This window comes from Leptopilina heterotoma, unplaced genomic scaffold (genome assembly GCF_015476425.1).
Source record: "Leptopilina heterotoma isolate Lh14 unplaced genomic scaffold, ASM1547642v1 Lhet_206, whole genome shotgun sequence".
Taxonomy (NCBI): domain Eukaryota; kingdom Metazoa; phylum Arthropoda; class Insecta; order Hymenoptera; family Figitidae; genus Leptopilina; species Leptopilina heterotoma.
In genome coordinates this window covers 1,640,086-1,662,060 of record NW_025110922.1, presented here as the reverse complement: position 1 = coordinate 1,662,060, position 21,975 = coordinate 1,640,086, and the positions used below count along the sequence as shown (strand labels likewise).

Below are 21,975 nucleotides of genomic sequence, written 5' to 3'. Positions count from 1 at the left end.
GTCAGCATTTATGTACGAAATTTGAAAGAAACGTGCAACACTCGTGGAGAATGCCATTAAAATATATATTTGCGATATTTTCCTACTAAACTGACTGAATTCGAGCATTATATTGCGCTCTTCCTCTGATTTTATATTGTTCCAATCCTGAATAATAAAGGCAAGAAGTTTTATCATCCCTAATTGGAAAAAAATTACTTTTCTTTACTTTTATTCTTTTTTTTCTTCTATTTTTTTACTTTTATTTATTTTATTTTTATTACTTTACTCTATTTATATTTTTTACTTATACTCTATTATTTTACTCTACTTCTATATTTTTACTCTCTTTTAACATATTTTACTTTTTCTGTGACGCTTTCCGACGAAGGGGACCTTTCGCAACGCAAAGAATTATTATAGGTTATGTTTGGGAAAGTTTTTGCTCGTTTTAAGATTGAATCTCAATTATCTAGTCAAAAACAATTTTTTATTAATTATTTACTATGTAAAATAGTAAATAAAAATTGTTTTCGACTTTAGATTATTAAAAATGAATCTTTAATTAAGTAAAAGATTTTCTAAACATAACCTATAATTTTTTTAAAGTTTTTTTCTCTCCGGAAGATGTCACACATTTAGTATTTATTACAAATATAGTGGTGATTTATCATTATCATTAAGTTCAAAAAAGAAACTAATTTATAAAAACAAATTCAAAAATTCTACGATAAAAAATTGAAATAAATAATACGTACTTTTTCTATAGCACCAAAGGCATGTCATTTTTGCCATGGCAACTAAAATTAATAATAAAGCACATGTCAAAATTTCTGACATTGCATCTACATCACCCCAGATTATAATTAATTGTACTGTTTGTGCTAAAATTACCACTGAAAATAGATATATTGCCATACCGATAAAGTGAATTTTTGCCAAATATTTATTTTTATGCGGATCGGGCCATACCCCAAGTAATTCAAGAGTCATTCGACTGAATTTCATAATATCGTCGAAAGCTGTATGTAAATAAATTTTTATTTTATTTAAACTAAATTTTGATTAATTATTAAAATTTAATTTAACATATTACATAAGAAAATTCATTGTTTAATGAAAAAAATTCTAAAAATTTCAGTTAAAAAAATATTTTTCTTAAGATTTATATAATTGAAAAGTAGTTATTTTATAGTTAATTTTTTATGTATTTTATATTTATTTTTATTATATTGGAGTTGGTATAAATTATTTTGATTATAAATGAAAGTTTTCATTTATTTTAATGTTAACGTCTTCAGTTAGCACACTGGGTCATTTTGACCTGAACTTTATTCGGGAATTGATTAATTCAATTAATTCGAATTGAATTGAATACAAATTAAAAGAGAAAAATTTTTTTTGCTTGGTATGAGAAAGAATGAGTAAAAATTGGAAAAAGTGATTTTATGAAAATATAAATGAAAGAAAAAAAAATGTAAATAATTTTTTTTTATTGAAAATAATTTTCATTTTTAAGCACATACACTTCTTGCCATTTATTATATACATATTATAGATAATTATATATGTATATATATATATAAGAGATAAATGAATGACGAGTTCACGTAAACTGAGAGACAATTGTTTTAAAAGTTTCTCGCACTTGAAAGGAAACGCGCATGTACAAGTGCATATGAATTTTTTTTCTGCATATTTTATGTATGTAAGTTAAATGTCTTTTTATTATAAAGTCCCCCTGTTAAATACATGTACTCTAACAATTAATATCTTTCAAGTCATAAGCAGCGGGTATAAATATTGCTAGTAAAAAATGTACATTGTGAATTTTATTAATAATTTTATTTAAATATATATTATTATTCTTGTATATTACATTTTCTATACAATGTATCTGAACTTTTATGCGCTTTTATGCGTATAAATTAAATTAGAAAATAAAATTTATTGTAGTGAAAGAAGTGATAAAATATTTTGAGGTAAACGAAAGCAAGTATGTACACAATAAATTGTCGTAAAAATACAGGAGTATAAAAATAATTATTTTTTATAACATTAGATTATTTTCTTAGTTATTTTTATATTTTTTATTTTTCTGTTTTTTAATTTCTTGTTTTTTTATTTTGTTTTTAATATTTGTAGTTTTTTATTTGTTTTAGTTTATATACTTTTTGTTTATTTTTATGCAAAAACGTTTTTTACTTGTTTCTCTATAAAATTTACTTTTTGCCCCTCTTGTATATTCCATAATTAAATTTTTTTGAATCATTTAATTTCGATTATTCATTGTTATTAGTACTGATAAATATCCCATTGAGGTTCGAAGAATCTAAAACATCATTAAATGTTTAATTAGTTAATCAATTGTACTAAAATTTTATTTTTCTTTCGAGATCAAATTAGAATAACGTATCAAACTGAAAAGAAAAAGTAAAATAAATTGAGTATTTTAATTATAATTTTTTAAAGAGTGTAGTTTATATTTTTGTCTTTTATTTGCAATCTGCAGTTTTAGAAATTATTTATAACAGAAGAAAGTAAAGTTCCTGAAGTTAGCGTCAATGCTGAGAATCAAAAACAATTTTTTTTTCTACGAAATCGAAAAAAAGACAATTGTTTTAAAGGTTTTTTGTTAAAAAAGTAACCTGACGGTTTTCTTAATTCCCAAACTGAATGAAATAAGTGAAATTAGTGCCATTTTCATCCCTAAAATCTCTGGACAATAGTTTTCGACGCTAACTTCAGGAACATAAAAAGTAATTTAATTAAATTGTTAGATCGAAACAAACTTTCAAATTTGAAAATTGAAATAACGGATTGCAAATAAAATTTTTTCTCATTTACCCTTCCGAATAATGCCAAATTGAGAACACAAAATTTGCCGGCAGTTATGGCGACTGGTTTTCTGCCACGTTGCATAATGAATAGAAGAAATTTCGCCTTTTTCAAAGGCAATTTATACCAATGGCAGTTGTAGGCAGCTTGGGCAAATTCGAAACTCTGAAAACGTGTTTTACAAAATTTATTATTTCATTCCTAATTTATTTAGTATTTTCAAAAAAATTTTTTTGGTACAATTTTTCTAAAACAATTTTTAATTTTATTGTCCTTTAAATTTTGTTTATCTGATCATGTTTAATTTTTAAAAAATGCCTCAAGTTTTAAATCATAACAAAAGAATACTTGGTAATGAAATTTTAAAATTCAAAGAAATAGTACAAATATTCTTTAGAAAAAAAAATTCATGGAAAATTCTTTGTCAGGGAAGAGATTTTATTAGAAAAGGTTTGTTTTAAGAAGTTAAAAAATTTTTTTAGAAAAACTGGTTAGAAAAATTGATTTTGAAAAAGGGAGGAAATTTAAAGTTATAGACTAAATTTACCTCAATTTGTAACATTTCCGCCATGTAGCAATAAATGTATAAATTTCCAATTTGATAAATAAGATAAGTTACGATAAATAGGACATCAAACAACATGGATTTTGAATTTTCCCTCGTCGAGTACTGAAAAAATTTTTTGAAAAGATTATGATGATTTAAATTCTAATTCAAATTCACCTAAGATTTTTTCTCGATATGTAAAATAATTAGTAAAAATGCTATGTATAATAAAAAAGTTATGGAAAAATCTATTATAAATTATTTACCAAAATAAGAACATATCCTTGTACACAAAACTGAAGACTACAGGCCAATAATTGCGCGACGAACATGATATTAAATGTGTTTTCTAGGATGTGAATGCATCTATTAAAAAAAAGAAAGGATTAAAATTCCTCATGCTAATGCTTTCGAATTTTATTAGGTACGTCGGAAATCTTACTAAACTTTTGAATAATTCAAGTGAAAAATTTTGTTTCGTTTAATTATTTTCAAAACCTTTATTAAATTAAATGTAAAATTAAAAAAATTACAAATAATGAAAAGTTTGTAATAAAAAAACAAGAAAATGAAGAAACCTGTTAATATGTTCATGAACTTGAATGATGCCCCTCAGTTGATTATCAAAATGAGTCCAAGATTTTATGTTTTCTGTTTTATTGACAAGATCCAAAAGTCTTAGTCGTAAAATATGATATTGTCCAGAGAGATGAAAGGCAATTTGACTGAAGAAACCATCAGTTCCGGTGTATGCAACCGTTGCTAAAAATGTGCCAACGTACTCGATGAAACAAGTTATTTCAAAAATTGGCGAATATTTCCAATTGTACGGAAAATAGGCTTCAATATACAATGTAAAATTTTTATCCTCATCATCATTTCTTCTCCACGTGTCAAAATTGATAAATATAATCTGTGGAATTCGAGCATGTACCGTCAATAGTCCCATAAAAATGCATAGAAACGATAATTTTCTTCCCGATTTTCCCGCCTTCAACATAATATTTAATTGTTCACTATTCACTATTTTATCCCATTCGTTGATGAACGATAGAAGAAGATTTGACATTTCTGTTCAAAAAAATAGTGTATGAAAGGAAAAAATTATTTTTCATTTGCAATTTTTTGAAAGGGTGCACAAATTTTTATACCACACGGAGAGACCCACATTCGTAAAAATTACTAAAAACGGTTGCAATGACCGGAAATAAGGGGACTTTTAGCATAATGTACTACAGAATTAGATAAATTTACAAAAGAAATAGATAAATTTGCTACATTGAAATAGCAAGTTTTAATATTTTGTGTAAGAGTTGTAAATGTAGCGAAAATTGATTATAGTTTTCTCTAATTTCGTTACACAAAATCTGACAAATGAAAACATTTTCCACTAAAACCTACGATCCACTGTAGTAATTTTTGGTGAGCAAGTGTGGCTAGCGAGTGCAGTCATATGGCGCCTGCATTTCTATTGGTTACTAACCTCGTCAATCTCCGTAAATGAGCCGATGCCATCCGATCATTGACAGTGACTATGTTTCGCGTACGTAAAATAAATTTGGATATTATCTACAATAATTAAATATAAAGTGAAACGTAGGTCGTTCGTTATCTCAGAAACTGACCATTGAAAATTAATAAATTTTGCATTTATTCCTGTCCCAAGAACTATGTCTTATAATAAGTTGTTAAAAGTGAACTGCTTTCTCGTAAGTGCTGTAAATTTTCATCATTCAATATATAAGGAAACAAAGATGTATGCTTTCAGTGAAATTCGTTGTCGTGCGTGCAGTTGTGTATTAGTGTATTAGTTAACCGCGTCTATACATATAAGTGAAATAAACATGTGTGTGTCTTCAAATATTTATCCAACAAATATATAAGTGTGTGTGTGTCTGTGTATGTAAAAATCCTTCCAGTTTGTCTCCATTAGTCAAGAATTGACGGGGAAACCGGCGACAAAAATCCGTATTTTTTCTTTTCACTCTTTCTTTCTGCATTTACAACGACTATAGTAATTTTACGTACACAATACTTCTGAGTTTACTACAGTTGTTTGGAACTATTGGACGAAATAGTAAGAAACATTGCTAATTTGGTGAACATTTGTCGGGATTAGTGACTTAGTGTAGAAAATAGTAAAAAATACAAAAAGTCCCCTTATTTCCGGTGGTTGCAATGTGAATATAGTAAATTCTAGTGTGATTTTATACAAAAATTAGTAATCTCGGTCTCTCCGTGCACGTTTTTATTAATTGTGAAAGTGTCTAAATTTGTTTATAAATAATTATAGAATTACGAATATTGATGAACATTTTGAGATTCAATATGGATAGACGCTACTATCCACCTGAGAACGCCAAGGTCACCGCTAGATGTCGGTTCAGTTGGTAAAATCAGACGCCACCTAGTGATGACCTTGGCGTTCTCAAGTGGAGAAATCAAGTCACCATTTTATGCCTCAAAAGCTTTTTTATAATTAAAAAAATGTTATTGTAAAACTACTTTAAATTGATAACTAAATATTTTTTTTCGTGTGAATTAAAAATTTGTGCGCTTTAAATATTTCTGCATACTTTCTTTATTGTATAGCAAGACAATCATCTTGATTAGAGCAACTGTGAATGGTAGTTCTGCAGTAGAGAGGATTTGACTGATGAGGTCCAGATTACCCCAGATTTGTATCAATCTTATGGCTTGGGGTAAAACCACACTAAAGAATGTAAATCCAAATGTTAGGACGAAGAAAAATTTTGCTAAAGTTTTGTTTTTACGTGTAGGCTCGGGCCATACGCCTAGCATTCCAAGACTTGCACGACTGTACGTTGAAAAATATTCTAGAGCTATTTGCAAAAAAAAAAAATAAATAAACAATTCGTTTTTGTTTATCATTATAGCCAACTATAGTTGGCGTCGAAGCTCAGCGCCGAAAATTTTTATTTGGGTTTTGAAAATTTCACTAATTTAACTTCTTTTATTCACTTGTAGAGCTAAATTATTTTTAGACCACTTTTGTAAATTTGTAATACAAAATCTAAGAAAAGATGGTTTATTCTTTTCGATTTAGCAAATCAAATAAATATTTAAACAAAATATGTTCAATTTTAATGATTCGGGGTTTTCACTTAAGCCAAAGTACTTTTCTTCGGTTTGTATAAAAAAATTCAAAAACAAATGTTTGAAAAAGAAAAATATTTTGTATTTCTGAGAATTAATTTTCCTACCACGTTTGCCATCCATTTTAGCGTCCGTTTTAGAAAAATTCATTTTTATTTTGAAATTTTACTTATTCTTTTTTTTTTTTTTTAAGAAATAGTCATAGTGCTTCCGCATATAGAGGAAGTATTTTTATTCTTTTCTTATATTTTAGACGTTTACTTAAGTTCAAGTAAAACTATATGGTTAAAAGATTATGGGAGGGTATAAAACTCGAAACTAAGTTTCGATCCATATTTCGTGGAAAAGAAAATAAGGAAGTAAAGTTGAGCCCATACTTTTGGCAAAATTATCTAATGACAAATGATTTTCAATCGTTACACTACTTATGTTCATCAAAATCTTTAAATATTTATAATCCTAGATTAGAGAATTGTATGCTTAGAATTATTAAACCAAAAACAAGCATGCGCATTTCGTTTCATTCATATCGGAGTCTTGTTCTTATTTCTGCCTTGTCCATTAATCCTAGATTGATAAAATAGATAACAGAATCTTAATAAGTTTGATTTTTCTATTCAATTTCTTGTTTTTCTTAACAGAGTAATTCTTAAAATTATTTAAAAATTAAAAATTAATTTTTTTTTGGTTCATTACAATTACAATACAATTTTATTACGTTCATTACAATTTATCATTTGTCATCTATCAATTTGCCAATCCAAGTGTCTTCTGTTTCTTTAGAATATTCACTCTATTGCGACAATTAATGTTTATTAATCACTTGTTTATGAAACGAATAGTTAAAGTGTGCGTAAAGACGGACAAATTTTTGTTTTACAAAAATAATTATTTTTTTTATTAATCGGGATCCATATTGAAATAAAATTGAAGTTTAAATAAATAAACAAATTTCGTTCATTCGATTGCTCAGAACGTTAGGGCACCTTAGCGACATTCGGATGGAGTGTTAATAACTACAAAATTAATTACAGAATAATCTATTTATTTTCGTTTACTGTAATAAGCACTTCTTTAAGTACATCTGCTATTTATGCAAATTTATTCAACCATAAAGCACAAAATATTGTAACATTGTAAATAAAAGGATTTTTCGTTTTTCCTTATTTTATCTTTAAATTTGAATTAAAAATGTTTTACTAATTTGAATTGGTGATTGACTTTCTGCTTTTGAATTAGTATTTCACTAATAAAGTGTCACATCTACTGATTTATTAGTAAAATTTACTAATTCTGAAGCAAAAAAATTTATTTATATTAGTTTTTGACATAATTTATGACACTAAAGTATTTTGTGCTTTATGGGACGACTACTCACTAAATAACATTAAATATTGTTAAACTATTTCATTGAAAATAATAACATTGTTATCATTTCGTAACGCTGCAATATATAATCTCTTCGAAATCAACATGTTCTATAAACTTCATCTTGCAAACCATTCAAATTTACTTTATAAAACCATTTCTCATAGTCCTTATTTATTTTTGAAATTCTTTATCCAGTGTTCTTTTATGCATCTTTTTTGGAAAACATTAATTACTGTGTTTCATTGTTATTAAAAATGACAAATATCCGAGTGATGTTTTAACAATCTAGAATTATTTACGCAATGATTAATAATAATAAAAATATTGTTAGGATAAACATTCATGGTTTATTTATGTTTAATATGCCATGAATGTTTCTCCTTACAATATGTTTATTTTTGGTCATTTATTGTACAATAATAAGCAATGAAATTAACGAATTTTATTTTCTTTTTCAGGTAAGCAACTTTATAAATGATAATAACGCACACTTCCAAATAGTCTAAAGTTGAAGACGAAAAATTTTCCAGCCGTTATTTCTACAGGTTTGTTTCCACTTTGCATTATTAAAAGAAGACATTTTGCTTTCCGCGATGGTAAATTGAACCACTCACAAATGTATGTCGTGTCGGCAAAGGCATAACTCTATTAAATAATAATAATAAGTGATTAGTATAAATATTTTTTTAATTTTACGCAGTAAAAAGTAAATCTTAATTTAAGATCAGTCTTAAATTCAGCACTGTCTGCTCTAATGTTAAATCATACAAAATCCATTGCTTAAATTCAGCATTGACTGCCTTAAAAATGTTGCGTCTTAATTTAAGGCTACTTTCCTGTCTTAAAATAAGACTTTCTTTTCACTGTGATAGTATAAATTCTTTTTGGTGCATATTTAATTTAATATTTTTAATTTAAGTTAACTATATATCTTACTTCCATTTGTAACATTTCAGCTAAATAGCAATAAATGTAAAAATTGCCTATTAGGTACATGGAAAATACTACTATAAAAAAGATAGATGGTAACATTGAAAGACGATTTGGATGACTTATGTACTGAAAAAAAGGTTAAACCATTTTTGAGAAAAATTATATTAATTCTGATTTTACTTTTTCTGGCATTTTATACTTCTGGGAAAGTTTAAGTTTAAAAACTTTAAAAATATAAAAGAATGTACTTACCAAAACAAGAAAGTAAGCTTGGAGACAAAATTGTATCGTACAAGCGAGTAGCTGTGCAAGGAACATTACACAGAAATTGCTTTCTATTATTTCAACGCAACTATCGTACACGAGAGAAAAATATACTTTTGTTAAATTTATAATAACAATTATATAATTTAACTAGTTAAATTATCTTTAAAGTCCTAGATCTTTTATCAAATAAGGTAAATAAAACGAAAACATTCGGACAATGAATAAAAATATTTATTTACTCCAACGTTTTGAAATCTAAATGATTTCCTCTTCAGGGAGTCTATCCAAAAAATACATACAAAATTGAAATACATAATAATAAAAAATTAATTTAAGAATAAATAAAAATTCATGAATATTTATCTTATCAAAAAATAATAATTAAAATAAACGAAGACTTAAATTTTATGCCCTGACGATATTTAATTTTGACGAATTACGAATTTTAATTTTGTATATATATTTTGGATAGACTCCCTGAAGAGGAAATCATTTAGATTTCGAAACGTTGGAGTAAATAGATATTTTTATTCATTGTCTGAATGTTTTTGTTTGATTTACTTTATTTTATAATTTAACTAAATAATTGAAAAAGAAACAGAGAAAAGTGCGACAGTATTGAAGCAAATTGAAGTATGTTTTCAGAAATTGCTTTAATTCTGTCTGATATTAATGCCATATTAATTCAAAATTTTAATATTTATGCTATTAATCAGTTTTCGGTTGTTCCTAAGAAAGGAAAACAAGATTGAATTTTTTTTTGTAAAATTCGCTTTTTAATAATTTTAGATAAAAAGAATCTAAATGTTCAAAAATTAAAAGACTACCAAGTTTTGAACGTTCAAATGTACGAAATATTTTTCACTAAAAAATATTTTCTTAAATTATTGATTGTAATAAGAATTAAAAATCTAAAGTTAACATTGAGAAAATTTATAGTTAACTTTTTTTAATACCAGACAAAATTATTGTTATAAAATTTTAATTTTAAGATGAAATAAATAAATTTCGTTCACTTGAACGTTCAGAATTTTAGGAACATAAAATTAACTGGGTGCTAGTTTCAGCTTCTTGAAAAATAATAAACTTTTCGATAACAATTTTTTTTATAGAAATAGATGATGTGGAATCTTTCTAAAAGTATTTTTAACTGAAAATTTATAATTTGCTTACAGAAAAAATATTTTTTGACAAATGTTGATCATAAACATTAGTAGACAGATTTTGAGATATAGTTAGTGATACATTGAGTAATGAAAACAATAGATCATGTTTCACTACTTAATGACAAGGAGCGTTATTTAGAGCAAAAAACTTGTCGTTTAATAAAATAATTATTAAATAATGGAAATTATGTTATCGCACCAATTTTGATTCGTTTTTTGTCTCAATTTGTTATCCTTAGAAAGAAACGTATCCCAAAATATTATTTGACATAATAGTCACGAGACGCATGCTTATTCCCGAAATCCTTTTTGACCAAATAGTTATTTGATATAAAACTACTTAAATTAAAATTCACATAATATGCACATTATTTGACATAAATTTCATTGCACACAAAAACCATTTAACATAAATATAATTTGTCATAGAATTCATTAAACAGAAATATCATGTTACATAAAACTCAGATAACTTAATTCCCATTTGACATAAAAATTATGTAACATAAATTTCTATTGACATAAAAATCATTTAACATAAATTTCTTTTCACGTAAAACTCATTTAACGTAAATTTTAATTGATATAAAATTAATTTTACATCAATTTCATTTGGCATAAATGTCATTTAACGTAATTTTCATTTGACGCAAATATCATTAGACATAAAATTAGCTTGACATAAATTTCATTTGACGTGAATATCATTTCACGTAAAATTAAATTTATACAAATTTCATTTAGCATAAATGCCATTTAACATAATTCTCATTTGACATAAAATTTACTTGACATAAATTTCATTTGGTATAAATCCCATTTAACATAATTTTAATTTGACATAAAGTTCATTTGATATAAAAGACATTTAACACAATTCTCATTTGTCATATAAAAGTCATTTAACAAAATTCTCATTTGACATAAAAATCATTTTACACAAATTACTTTTTACATAGAAATATCGGCGCCAATTTTAAAAGTAACCAATTAGATATTATCAACAACATTGTGATTCGCCAATTTTGAAATTCGCGCCTATATTTCTATGTCAAATGATCTTTATGTAAAATGAAATTTATGACATCTGAATTTTATGTCAAATGAGAATTATGTGTAATGACTTATCCGTCAAATGAAATTGATATCAAGTGAACTTTATGTCAAATGAAAATTATGTTAATTGGGATTTATACCAAATGAAATTTATGTCAAGTATATTTTATGTCAAATGAGAATTATGTTAAATGGCATTTATGCTAAATGAAATTTATATAAATTTAATTTTACGTTAAATAATAATTATGTTAAATGATATTCACGTCAAATGAAATTTATGTCAAGCTAATTTTGTGTCTAATGATATTTACGTCAAATGAAAATTACGTTAAATGACATTTATGCCAAATGAAATTGATGTAAAGTTAATTTTATAACAAATAAAATTTACGTTAAATGAGTTTTATGTCAAAAGAAATTTATGTTAAATGATTTTTATGTCAATAGAAATTTATGTTACATAATTTTTGTGTCAAATGGGAATTAAGTTATCTGAGTTTTATGTAACATAATATTTCTGTTTAATGAATTCTATGACAAATTATATTTATGTTAAATGGTTTTTGTGTGCAATGAAATTTATGTCAAATAATGTGCATATTATGTGAATTTTAAGTTAAGTAGTTTTATATCAAATAACTATTTGGTTAAAAAAGATTTCGGGAATAAGCATGCGTCTCATAGTCACTTGACATGAAACCATTTAACATAAATTTCATTTGACATCAAATCTATTTGGCATGAAAAACATTTAATTTGAAATTCATTTGACATAAATTTCATAACACATACAATTGATATTGCATAATTAGCATTTGATATAATAACCATTTGACATATATTTCATTAGATATAAAATTTATATAACATATATGTCATTTGACATAGAATTAATTCAACATATATTATATTTGACATAAAACTCATTTTTATCATAATTTCCATTTAACGTAAAAATACACTTTATATGTCTTTTATTTCACATAAAAATCACTTGGCATAAATTTTAATTGACATAAGTTTTATTTGACAGAAAATTTATTTGAGGTAAAATTTATTTAACATATGTCATTTGACGTAAAATACATTTGATATAAATTTTATTTTGACCTAAAATTCATTTGTCATAAATTTAATTTTTAACAAAAATTTCATTTGGCATGAATATAAATTTCATTTAACATAAATGTCATTTAGTATAATTCTCATTTGACATAAATTTAATTTGACATAAAGTTCACTTGACATAAAAGACATTTAACATAATTCTCATTTGACATAAAATTCATTTGACATAAAAGTCATTCAACAAAATTCTCATTTGACATAAAATTTATTTCACATACATTACATTTGACATAAAAATACCCGCGCTAATTTTAAAAGAAACGAATAAGATATTATCAACAACATTGTGATTAACCAATTTTGAAATCCGCTCCTATATTTTGATGTCAAATGATCTTTATGTAAAATGAAATCTATGTAAACTGAATTTTACGTTAAATGAGAATTATGTTCAATGATTTATGTCAAATGATATTTATATCAAGTAAATTTTATGTCAAATGAGAATCTTGATCATGAAATTTATGTCATGTGAATTTAATGTCAAATGAGAATTATGTTATAGAATTTTATGTCAAATGAGGATGACTTTTATGCCAAATGATATTCATGTCAAATTAATTTTATGTCAAATAAAATTTATGACGAATGAATTTTATATCAAATAAAATTTAAGTTAAATGAATTTTATGTCAAAAGAAATTTATGGTAAATGATTTTTATGTCAAATGGGAATTAGGTTAAACGGCATTTATGCCAAATCAAATTTAAGTCAAGTGAATTTTATGTCAAATGAGAATTATGTTAAATAATATTTATGTTAAATGAAATTTATGCCAAAGTGAATTTTATGTCAAATGAAAATTATGTGATAGAATTTTATGTCAAATGAAAATTATGTGATAGAATTTTATGTCAAATGAGGATTATGTTAAATGATTTTTATGCCAATTTTGTGTTAAATGACTTTAATGCCAAATGATATTCATGTCAAATTAACTTTATGTCAAATAAAATTTAAGTTAAATGAATTTTATGACAAAAGAAATTTATGTTAAATGATTTTTATGTCAAATGAGAATTATGTTAAACCGCATTTATGAGAATTATGTGATAGAATTTTATGTCAAATGAGAATTATGTTAAATGACTTTTATGCCATATGAAATTTATGTCAAATGAAATTTATGACGAATGAATTTTATATCAAATAAAATTGAAGTTACATGAATTTTATGTTGAATGATTTTTAAGTCAAATGGAAATTAATTATGAGTTTTATGTAACATAAAATTTATGTGAAGTGAATTTTATTAAAATTCATATTTATGTCAAATGGACATTGTGTGCAATGAAATTTATGATAAATAATGTTTATATTATGTGGAAATTAAGTTTAATGATTTTATATCAAATAACTATTTTGTCAAAAAAGTTTTCGGGATTAAGCATGCGCCTCCTTAGAAAATCTGTGTTTTAGTATTTTTTTTAATCATTTTTATGATTGTTTTCATAACTTATTGATTCACTAATTCAGAGTTCCTCTACAGCTTCGATAAAATAAAAAACCTAATCTAAAAATGCTATTATTTTAAACATGAAATATTGAAAAATAACCTGTTTATGTGATAGTGAACAGTAATAATATTGCCAAATTCCATATTGAATGCGGAATCACATTTAAACTTATGAAAATTATTGATAAGATATAAGAGTCTCAGACGTAAAATGTGATATTGCGCCGCATAGTGAAAAGATATTTGACAATAGATACTGTCTGTTCCACTGTAAGCAAAAGTCGCACAAATTGTTCCGATATACTCGAAACAACACAGAAACTCAAATGTTGGACTATAGTTCCATGTGAATGGAAAATATGCATCTGCAAATAGTGTAAAATTTTTGTTTTCCTCTGGACTATTCCAATTTGGTATGTTCTCGAGGATCCACTGAAACAGACGAGAGTTGACTGTAACGTGACCCATAATTACGCAGATCAGTGAAAATATCCTTCCCTTTTGACCATTTTTAAGCATTATGTCCAATTCTTCATTACTTTTTTTGCTGTTCCAATGGTTCGACATGTCATTGTACAAAAACGAGAGTTCTAAAAGAGAATTAAAAAGGGAGGATTAAAAAATTCTTGATTAAATTACTTTACAGTAATTTATTAAATTATTTTTATCAAACCAACTGTTGCTTCCAAATAAAGCTGAAACTGCAATTATCATCGCCTTTTTAATTTTTAAAATTAAATTTTAAAGTTAAGTTTATTTTTTTAAGCCAAGGTAGAATTTTGAAAAAATTAAGTGGGTACTGATAACAGGGTGCAAGTTGTCAGCGCCTTTTTTATTTCGGAAATTAAATTTTAAAGTTAAATATATTTTTTTAAAGCCAAGATAAAATTTTGAAAGAATTAAGTATGGATGCTGATAATAGGGTACAAGATATTAGCGCCTTTCTAATTTCGGAAATTAAATTTTTTAGTTAAATCTGTTTTTTTTAAAGCCAATATAAAATTTTAGAAAATTAAGTGGGTGCTGATAACAGAATTAAAGTTAAATTAAAGAAATAAAAGTTAAAATTTAATTTTCAAAATAAAGTGGTTGGATAATTGGGTGCCAGTTTTAGCTTCATTGCCTGTAAAAAAATTGTCAACAAACTATATTTTCAGTTAATGTATGTAAAAGATCCGATTTTGTAAAAACTTAAAAATCATTCTTATCTCCCTTAATTTCCAAATATTCAAATGAACAACATCTTTTAATTTTAAAAATTTAAATTGTATGATAATTATTGCGCTAAAACAAATAATTCAAAAAAGTTTCATAATGTTTAACTTACGTTTTTTTAAAATTTTTATTGAAGTTGGAATAATTTTTCAAAGTACAATTGAAAAAATATTTCGTTCACTTGAATTTTTGGAGTAATCATTTTTCTCAATTAAAAAAATAAATAAAGAAAAAGGAAATTAACATTATGACACTAGTAATCGTGCAACTAAAATTTGAACGATGTGATGATTTTTCAATACAAACTTTGCTTATTCCGATAAAGGACAATCATTTTTGTCAAAGAAACGATGAATGGCAATTCGGCTGTGCATAAAACATTACTCAAACGATCCAAATCCTGCCAAACTTGAAATAATCTGCAGAATTGAGGAATGAGTACACCAAATATTAGACACAAACTACTGATAATTAATAATCCTCTGGATAATATTTTACTCTTTTGAGTAGGCCAAGCGCCAAATGTGCTGAGGCTTATTCGAGAGAATGACGTGAGGAATTCCAAATAGTCATTATCTTTCAAAGAGAATTAAATCAAAAAAGAAATTAAGTTTATATTTAAATTAATTTTATATATTAAAATATTATAATTGTAAATATTAGAAATTAAAAATATTGTAAACAAAATTCTTTCCATCGCCAAAAGAATAGAAACAAAATGTGTTTTGTTTAGAAAATATCATTTCGCTTTTTTACCTCCCATTTTTTGGTCTGTTTTTTCCTCCATTTTGTAAAAAGTTTCCTCGATTTTGTTTCGAAAAATAAAAATTATATTTTTACACTTTTTTTTTTATTGAAAAACTTTTTTTTAACAAATTTTTTTTTATTTGGAGAAAAATTTCGGTCTTAATAAAACAGGGAATGAAGTATGTTTAAAATGATATTTTATACTACACGAATGAAATTTACAGTTTAGGGAATAATATAAATAATACAAAGTAGTAGAAACATTGTAAGTATATTATAAATATACCGCAAAATAAAATAATTGAAGGTATTATTTTCAGGGAAATTAGAGAAAAGAATAAGGAAGCATAAAACTTTGTCTCCAATTTAGGTAATAAGGAATCATTTTGGTATCATTTTTTGTAATCATGCTGAATATTGCAAAGAGACTTCCCATTATATATTTATGTCATTTTACTTTGTTTTTGACATGCGCATTGAGCATTCTTGGAATTTTTGCACTTTATCGTTTGTTCCCATCAAAGATGTCATGTGTGAAATATATTTACGAGTCCAAAGATTTTACACAAGGGAAAATTTTGAACACTTATTTTTATTCTCAAGTCTGTTTATTGTGCTTCATTCGTCATTATTATCACTGTTCTGTAATAAAACACTGTAGAAATTTTCCTTGAGTATTGAATGAACGTTTTTTTTAATTAGTGCATTTATCACCAGTGGTAAAATAATAAGACATTACAATTTTAGTATAATTTGAATTTATTTCAAAGGTGTCATAATTTTACTTATGTTAAAATACAAATAAAAATAAGAAATAATTGAGATGAAACAAATTTTCAACAAAATTTTCTGATCAATTGTTTGAAAAAAAATTGCAAACGAATGTGTGAAGTTTATGTTCTATGAGAATAGTGTTATTTTACATTTTAATCAAACAAGAAATATTTTATTCTTTATTTTAAAAATCATGGTGTCTGACTACAGGTGCAACCATTGTCGATGATTACATAATCATAAATATTAAAATTTATAGGATTTAAATATTGTATTATTAGCTTCTTCTTCTTCTTCTTCTCTTTTTTAATTCAATAAATTGAATTCTCCTTTCATTGACTTTCCTTCATAGTTATTAGAAATGACAAGTATCCGAGGGATGTTTTGACAATCTGAAATTATAAACACAATAATATAAATCTCGAATTATTCACCATATTTAAGTCAATTAAATTATTTTAACCAGTTTGAATCCTGCATTGATTTGAATATGTTTTAAATATTTAAATAAGAAAATTTTTGTTTATGTCGCCTCGCGAAGAAAGGAACATAAGTAGAAAAATTTTAGAAGTTAGGTTTGTTATCTTTCTTGAATAAAGAATTTTTTTTTAATTTTGTAAAATAAAAAGAAAAATTTATTTAATATTTTAAATGCAATGAAAGCTTTAAAGTAATTAGTGAGAATTGAGAGTTATTTTCACTAAAAACCTAACAAAAAAAACCTGAAAGATTTTACTTCACAATTCTGTTTTCTTATATCCCTTTTTTCGCGATGGATCACATTTTTTTCGTATATTTAAAATTTATTAACATTTTTCGTAATTTACTGAAAATAACGTGTTTTATTTTTTTCAGGTACGGAACTTTAAATGATTACCAAACGTACACTTCCAAATAGTTTGAAGTTGAAAACGAAAAACTTCCCAGCCGTTATTTCTACAGGTTTGTTGCCACTTTGTATTAATAAAATAATTAATTTTGCTTTCTGCGAGGGTAAATTGTACCATTCACTTTTGTATGCTGTGTCCGCGAACTCGTAACTCTAAACATATTTTTATTATTAGGATTAGATCATGTTTAAATCATTATATTAATTAATTATATTAGTTCTAGAATTATATTAATGTTAAAATAATATGTGACGCTCCACGGTACCTAAAGTATAATAATTTTATATTTTAACTCTCAGTGAAAAATAATATTATTTAAATCCTTAATACTGTTACGTGAAAAGTAACTCACCTCTTAACATTTGTAATCCTCGTTTTAAATAAGAAATTCCGAAGAAATCTTATTTTGGAATGAGGAAAAAGAATCAATGAAAAAGTTTAAGAGTTAGTTAAATAAAATTTATTGTATAAAAATTGTATAATGGTTTCTTGAAGTTCGTTATTTGTATCTTGCCGAGAGAAGACCAGTTCCCTTTCCAATAAACACCTTTAACAAATAGGCGTTTATTAGATATAGAAATTGTATTGAAAAGATATGATGAAAAGATTTAGTTACTAATTACCTTTATTGCTTCTATTCGAACCTGGAAACCCGTTCTCCGCTCGTGCGTCCACAGTCAGCTCAGATGCACCGCCTTTCCAATTTTACTGCTTTGGAGATTGACAAGAGGTTGCTCACTCACGAGATGGGTATTACTTGAACTGGGATTTTCGTAGGTTACGAGTATAGATTCGCACTGACTACTGGTACATAGATGATGTCGATCGCTTTGATTTAAATTAGATACTGATTTTTGGATCCAAATTTAGGGCCTTATATACCCAAATCACATCCGTGTATCGACGTAATAGGGTTGTAAAAAGATTGCTCATCAATGGGTGTTTGTCAAGTTTGCTTGGTAACAGGACTGGTCTAAGGTTACTTAGAGGTCACACACGTGGCATGTGACAATACATTCAAAATAGTCAACAAAAATTATTATTTATTTTCTGAAATTAAAAAAAGCTCCACTAATGAAAGTGATACAATCGTAAGCATTACTTAACTCATTTTTTTTTTTTTGAGAAAGGTACTCATTAAACCGTTGAACGTCACATATTACGAAACATTAAATTTTAGATCTAATTTTAATGATTAAATAATTATTTAATCATAAAGATAGTTAGATAGGTCACTAAAGAAATTAGTGACACTTTTTTCTCTAAAAAACCATAAATAACAAAAAAAATTTACGAAGAGCATCGATGTCAACTTCAGAGACATAAAAACGTACCAAAAATCGATAAAGAAATACTTTTAAAATTTAATATAAAATAACATATATCTTACTTCCACTTGTAACATTTCAGTTAAATAGCAAAAAATGTAGAAATTTCCGATTTGATGCGTGCAAAATACCAGTATAAATAGAACAGCTGGTACCAGTGAAAAACTTAGATGCTTCAAGTACTGAAAGAATTTTTAACAATTTCATTGAAAAATATACAATTAAATTACTTAGCTCGTTTGTCATCACATTTTTTCCAAAATTTATATCGTGACGAAACATTTAATTATTTTTAAAAGATGTTCTGATTTTTCTTTTCCACAAAAAAAAACACGAGTCGGAAAAGTTATTAATTTTAAATTGCGAATTATTTTCAGTTAAAATATCAATTTAGTTCAGAAAAAATTATTATTGCACTATTTTTAAGAATAATGAAAATTTATGCTTACCAAAACAAGAAAGTAACCTAAGAGACAGAACTGTAGAGTACTAGAAAAAAGCTGTACAAGAAACATTAAATAGAAGTTACTTTCTATTATTTTGATGCAACTATTGCAAAAAATGATAAAATATTTTTCATTAGAATTAAATTAACTCAATTGGTATTTTGTGTTATGTAAAATTTTGATAGAATGTTAATAATTTAAGCTGATATGAAATCAGAGCTATTAGAAATTATAATTTTTTTTTTAAATAAAAAAAATCGTATTTTTTTAATGTAAATCAAATTATTTCTATATATTGATAATTCGATAATTCTTCGAGACCTATCATAAAATTATTACTTAAAAAATATTTCATGAATAATTTTACTTAAATATTTCAAAATCAATTGAATTTTAAAAGAGTTGCGTTTACAATTTTCATAAATAGATGAACTTCAAAGGGTTTCAATTTGAAATTTTAAAAAAATTACAATTTTGAATGAATTTCATTAGAAATTTTAAAGAATAAGTTTCAAATTTCTGAAAAAATTCTAATAATTCACATTCTTCTGAATCTAGTAAAATTTTTTAATTATTAAAAATAATGGATTTATAGAAGAAGTTTAGTTAAAAACACTAAAAAATAATTGAATTTTGGAGAGGTGAATTGAATAATTTCAGAAATTCAATTATTTTCAAAAGTAATAAAATTCTTCGCAGAAATTCAATTATGTTCAAAATTTAAAAAAATTCTATTCAAAATTTCAATTATATTAAAATAAAATTCTCTAAAATTGAATTATTTTTAAAAATTTTAATAAAATTCTTGGAAAAATTTTAATTATTTTCAAAAAATTTTCTTAATTCAATGGTTTTCAATATCTACTATTTTAATAAATTTTTCCAAAAGAATTCAATTATTCAAAAAAAAGGTTAACAAAATTCTACATAAAAATTTACTTATTACTCATCGCACAATTTTAATGATTTTTAATGCAATTTTAAACAAATTCCTGGAAAGATGTAACTATTTAAATTTTTTTTTTTAAATTCATCCAAAGAATTTAATTATTCAAAACTTTTTGATTAAATTCTTTAGGAGACTTCAATTTCAAAAAACATTCATTTATTCATTAAATTATTTATTTTTGTATTTAAATAATTGAATTCTCTTAGAATTTTCTAATGAAAATTGATTTAAAAAGGAAACTTTAGTTAAAATTTTATATAATAATTGAATACTAAAAGCATTATAGTGCGAATTAAATTTTTAGAAATAATTGAATTTTGAAAAGGTTTTTAAAGTCAATTTAAAATTTTTTTAAAATGAAAACATGTCTTTGAATAAAATCTTGATTTAAATAATGATTTACATCATAACAGCCGAGTATTAAATCACCATGCATTTTATTGAAATTGAAAAAAAATATTAATTTTCCTTTTAAGAATAAAATATAGTCAAATATTTTTGCTTCTCCCACCAAAAATGCTATTAAAATTAAAAAAAATACCTATTGATATTATAGTGAGTGGTGATAATGTTACCAAATTTTTTATTAAATTCTGAGTCACATTTGATGTTATCAAAATTATTAAGAAAATGCATTAGTTTCAAACGTAAGATGTGAAATTGTGCTGTGTAGTGAGTAGATATTTGACTAAAATAGGCGTCTGATCCACTATAAGCGCATGTCGCCAAAATTATTCCAATATATTCGAAAGAAGTTACAAATTCAAAAGCTGGATTGTAATTCCATGTGAAAGGATAATATGCATCAGCAAATAGTGTATAGTTTTTGTAATACTCTGGACTTCTCCAGTTTGGTATGTTCTCCAAAATCCATTGAAACATTCGAAATGTGACTGTTACGTGACCCGTTACAATACATATCAGCGAAAATCTTCTCCCTTTTCGACCATTTTCAATCATTATATCTAATTCCTCGGTACTTTTTTTCCTCTTCCAATCAGCCATCATATAATCGTAGAGAGTTGTCATTTCTATAAGAAAGATCAAAATTTAACTTTCTATTAATCTCTTGGTTGTAATTTAAAGAACTTTATTATAGTTTCTGTAAATTGAATTTTTAAAAAAGTGCACGTTTTGCAATATTACGTTTTTTTTCTGTTGGTGTTGATTTTATGAAAAAATGTTTTTTGCATTTTATAAATTTGATACAAACTTTTCTTATTGCGATAAAGTACAATCATCTTTGTTGAAGCTACTATAAATGCAAGTTCCGCTGAACATAAAACATTACTCAAACGATCCAAATCTTGCCAAACTTGAAAAATTCGACAGAACTGAGGAATAACCACACCGAATAGTACACAGAATAGACTAATAGTAAATAGGCCTCTTGATATTGTTTTATTTTTCTGAGTAGGACAAGCGCCGAAAGTGCTGATGCTCATTCGAGAGTAAAAAGTAAGTTCTTCAAAGTAGTTTGTATCTTGAAATAATTTTAAATAATAATCAAAACACTCACTTAGATTTGAATTAATTCAGTTATTATTTGTTCAAATTATTAAACCTGTCCCTGAAATTGACTTGATGCTCAGCATCGAAAAAGTACTTTTAAATGTTTTTTACTTTCTACGTGAATAAAAGAAGTGAAATTTGTTAAAATTTGTGAAATAAGACATTATTCTTAGTAAAAATAATAAAAATTTATGCACATGAAGTTAACGAAACAACTTTCTCAAATCATAATGGCGCCTACTCGATAATTTA

General features: G+C 25.2%; 3 protein-coding genes across 3 annotated transcripts; all 3 read right to left on the bottom strand.

The window, feature by feature from the left end:
- Nucleotides 1-2,221: 2,221 nt before the first annotated feature.
- Nucleotides 2,222-6,604, bottom strand: LOC122501200 (odorant receptor 4-like). Its single transcript, XM_043610494.1, has 7 exons — nt 6,589-6,604; nt 5,941-6,207; nt 3,943-4,435; nt 3,631-3,730; nt 3,365-3,487; nt 2,827-2,982; nt 2,222-2,311 (listed from the first exon to the last, which is right to left on the bottom strand). The coding sequence occupies exons 1-7, from the start codon at nt 6,602-6,604 to the stop codon at nt 2,252-2,254; spliced, it is 1,215 nt and encodes a 404-aa protein (XP_043466429.1). The 3' UTR covers nt 2,222-2,251.
- A 1,438-nt stretch (nt 6,605-8,042) lies between these two features.
- On the bottom strand, nt 8,043-9,103 carry LOC122501199 (odorant receptor coreceptor-like). Its single transcript, XM_043610492.1, has 4 exons — nt 9,038-9,103; nt 8,789-8,911; nt 8,342-8,497; nt 8,043-8,137 (listed from the first exon to the last, which is right to left on the bottom strand). The coding sequence occupies exons 1-4, from the start codon at nt 9,101-9,103 to the stop codon at nt 8,078-8,080; spliced, it is 405 nt and encodes a 134-aa protein (XP_043466427.1). The 3' UTR covers nt 8,043-8,077.
- Nucleotides 9,104-16,798: 7,695 nt separating this feature from the next.
- LOC122501198 lies at nt 16,799-21,656 on the bottom strand. The gene is made up of 6 exons (XM_043610491.1): nt 21,425-21,656; nt 20,859-21,242; nt 18,181-18,335; nt 18,003-18,035; nt 17,485-17,640; nt 16,799-16,990 (listed from the first exon to the last, which is right to left on the bottom strand). Exons 1-6 carry the CDS (start codon nt 21,654-21,656, stop codon nt 16,931-16,933), a joined length of 1,020 nt encoding a protein of 339 aa, XP_043466426.1. The 3' UTR covers nt 16,799-16,930.
- Between the last annotated feature and the right edge of the window lie 319 nt (nt 21,657-21,975).

Bases quoted from the DNA above. Each gene is read 5' to 3' on its own strand.
- LOC122501198 (XM_043610491.1), bottom strand. From the start codon at position 21,656: ATGAGCATCAGCACTTTCGGCGCTTGTCCTACTCAGAAAAATAAAACA. The intron at 21,243-21,424 runs GTTTGTATCAAA...TCTTTCTTATAG, and splicing joins ACTTTATCGCAATAAGAAAA to AAATGACAACTCTCTACGAT. The intron at 18,336-20,858 runs GTTTGAAACTAA...TCCAAAAATCAG, and splicing joins AGCACAATTTCACATCTTAC to TATCTAATTTAAATCAAAGC.
- LOC122501200 (XM_043610494.1), bottom strand. The intron at 2,983-3,364 runs GTAAATTTAGTC...ACACGTTTTCAG, and splicing joins CGGAAATGTTACAAATTGAG to AGTTTCGAATTTGCCCAAGC. The intron at 2,312-2,826 runs GTAAATGAGAAA...ATGATGTTTTAG, and splicing joins ATTTGGCATTATTCGGAAGG to ATTCTTCGAACCTCAATGGG.
- LOC122501199 (XM_043610492.1), bottom strand. From the start codon at position 9,103: ATGTTCCTTGCACAGCTACTCGCTTGTACGATACAATTTTGTCTCCAA. The intron at 8,912-9,037 runs GTAAGTACATTC...CCTTTTTTTCAG, and splicing joins AAGCTTACTTTCTTGTTTTG to TACATAAGTCATCCAAATCG. The intron at 8,138-8,341 runs GTGCGTTATTAT...AAATAATTCTAG, and splicing joins ACTTTAGACTATTTGGAAGT to ATTGTTAAAACATCACTCGG.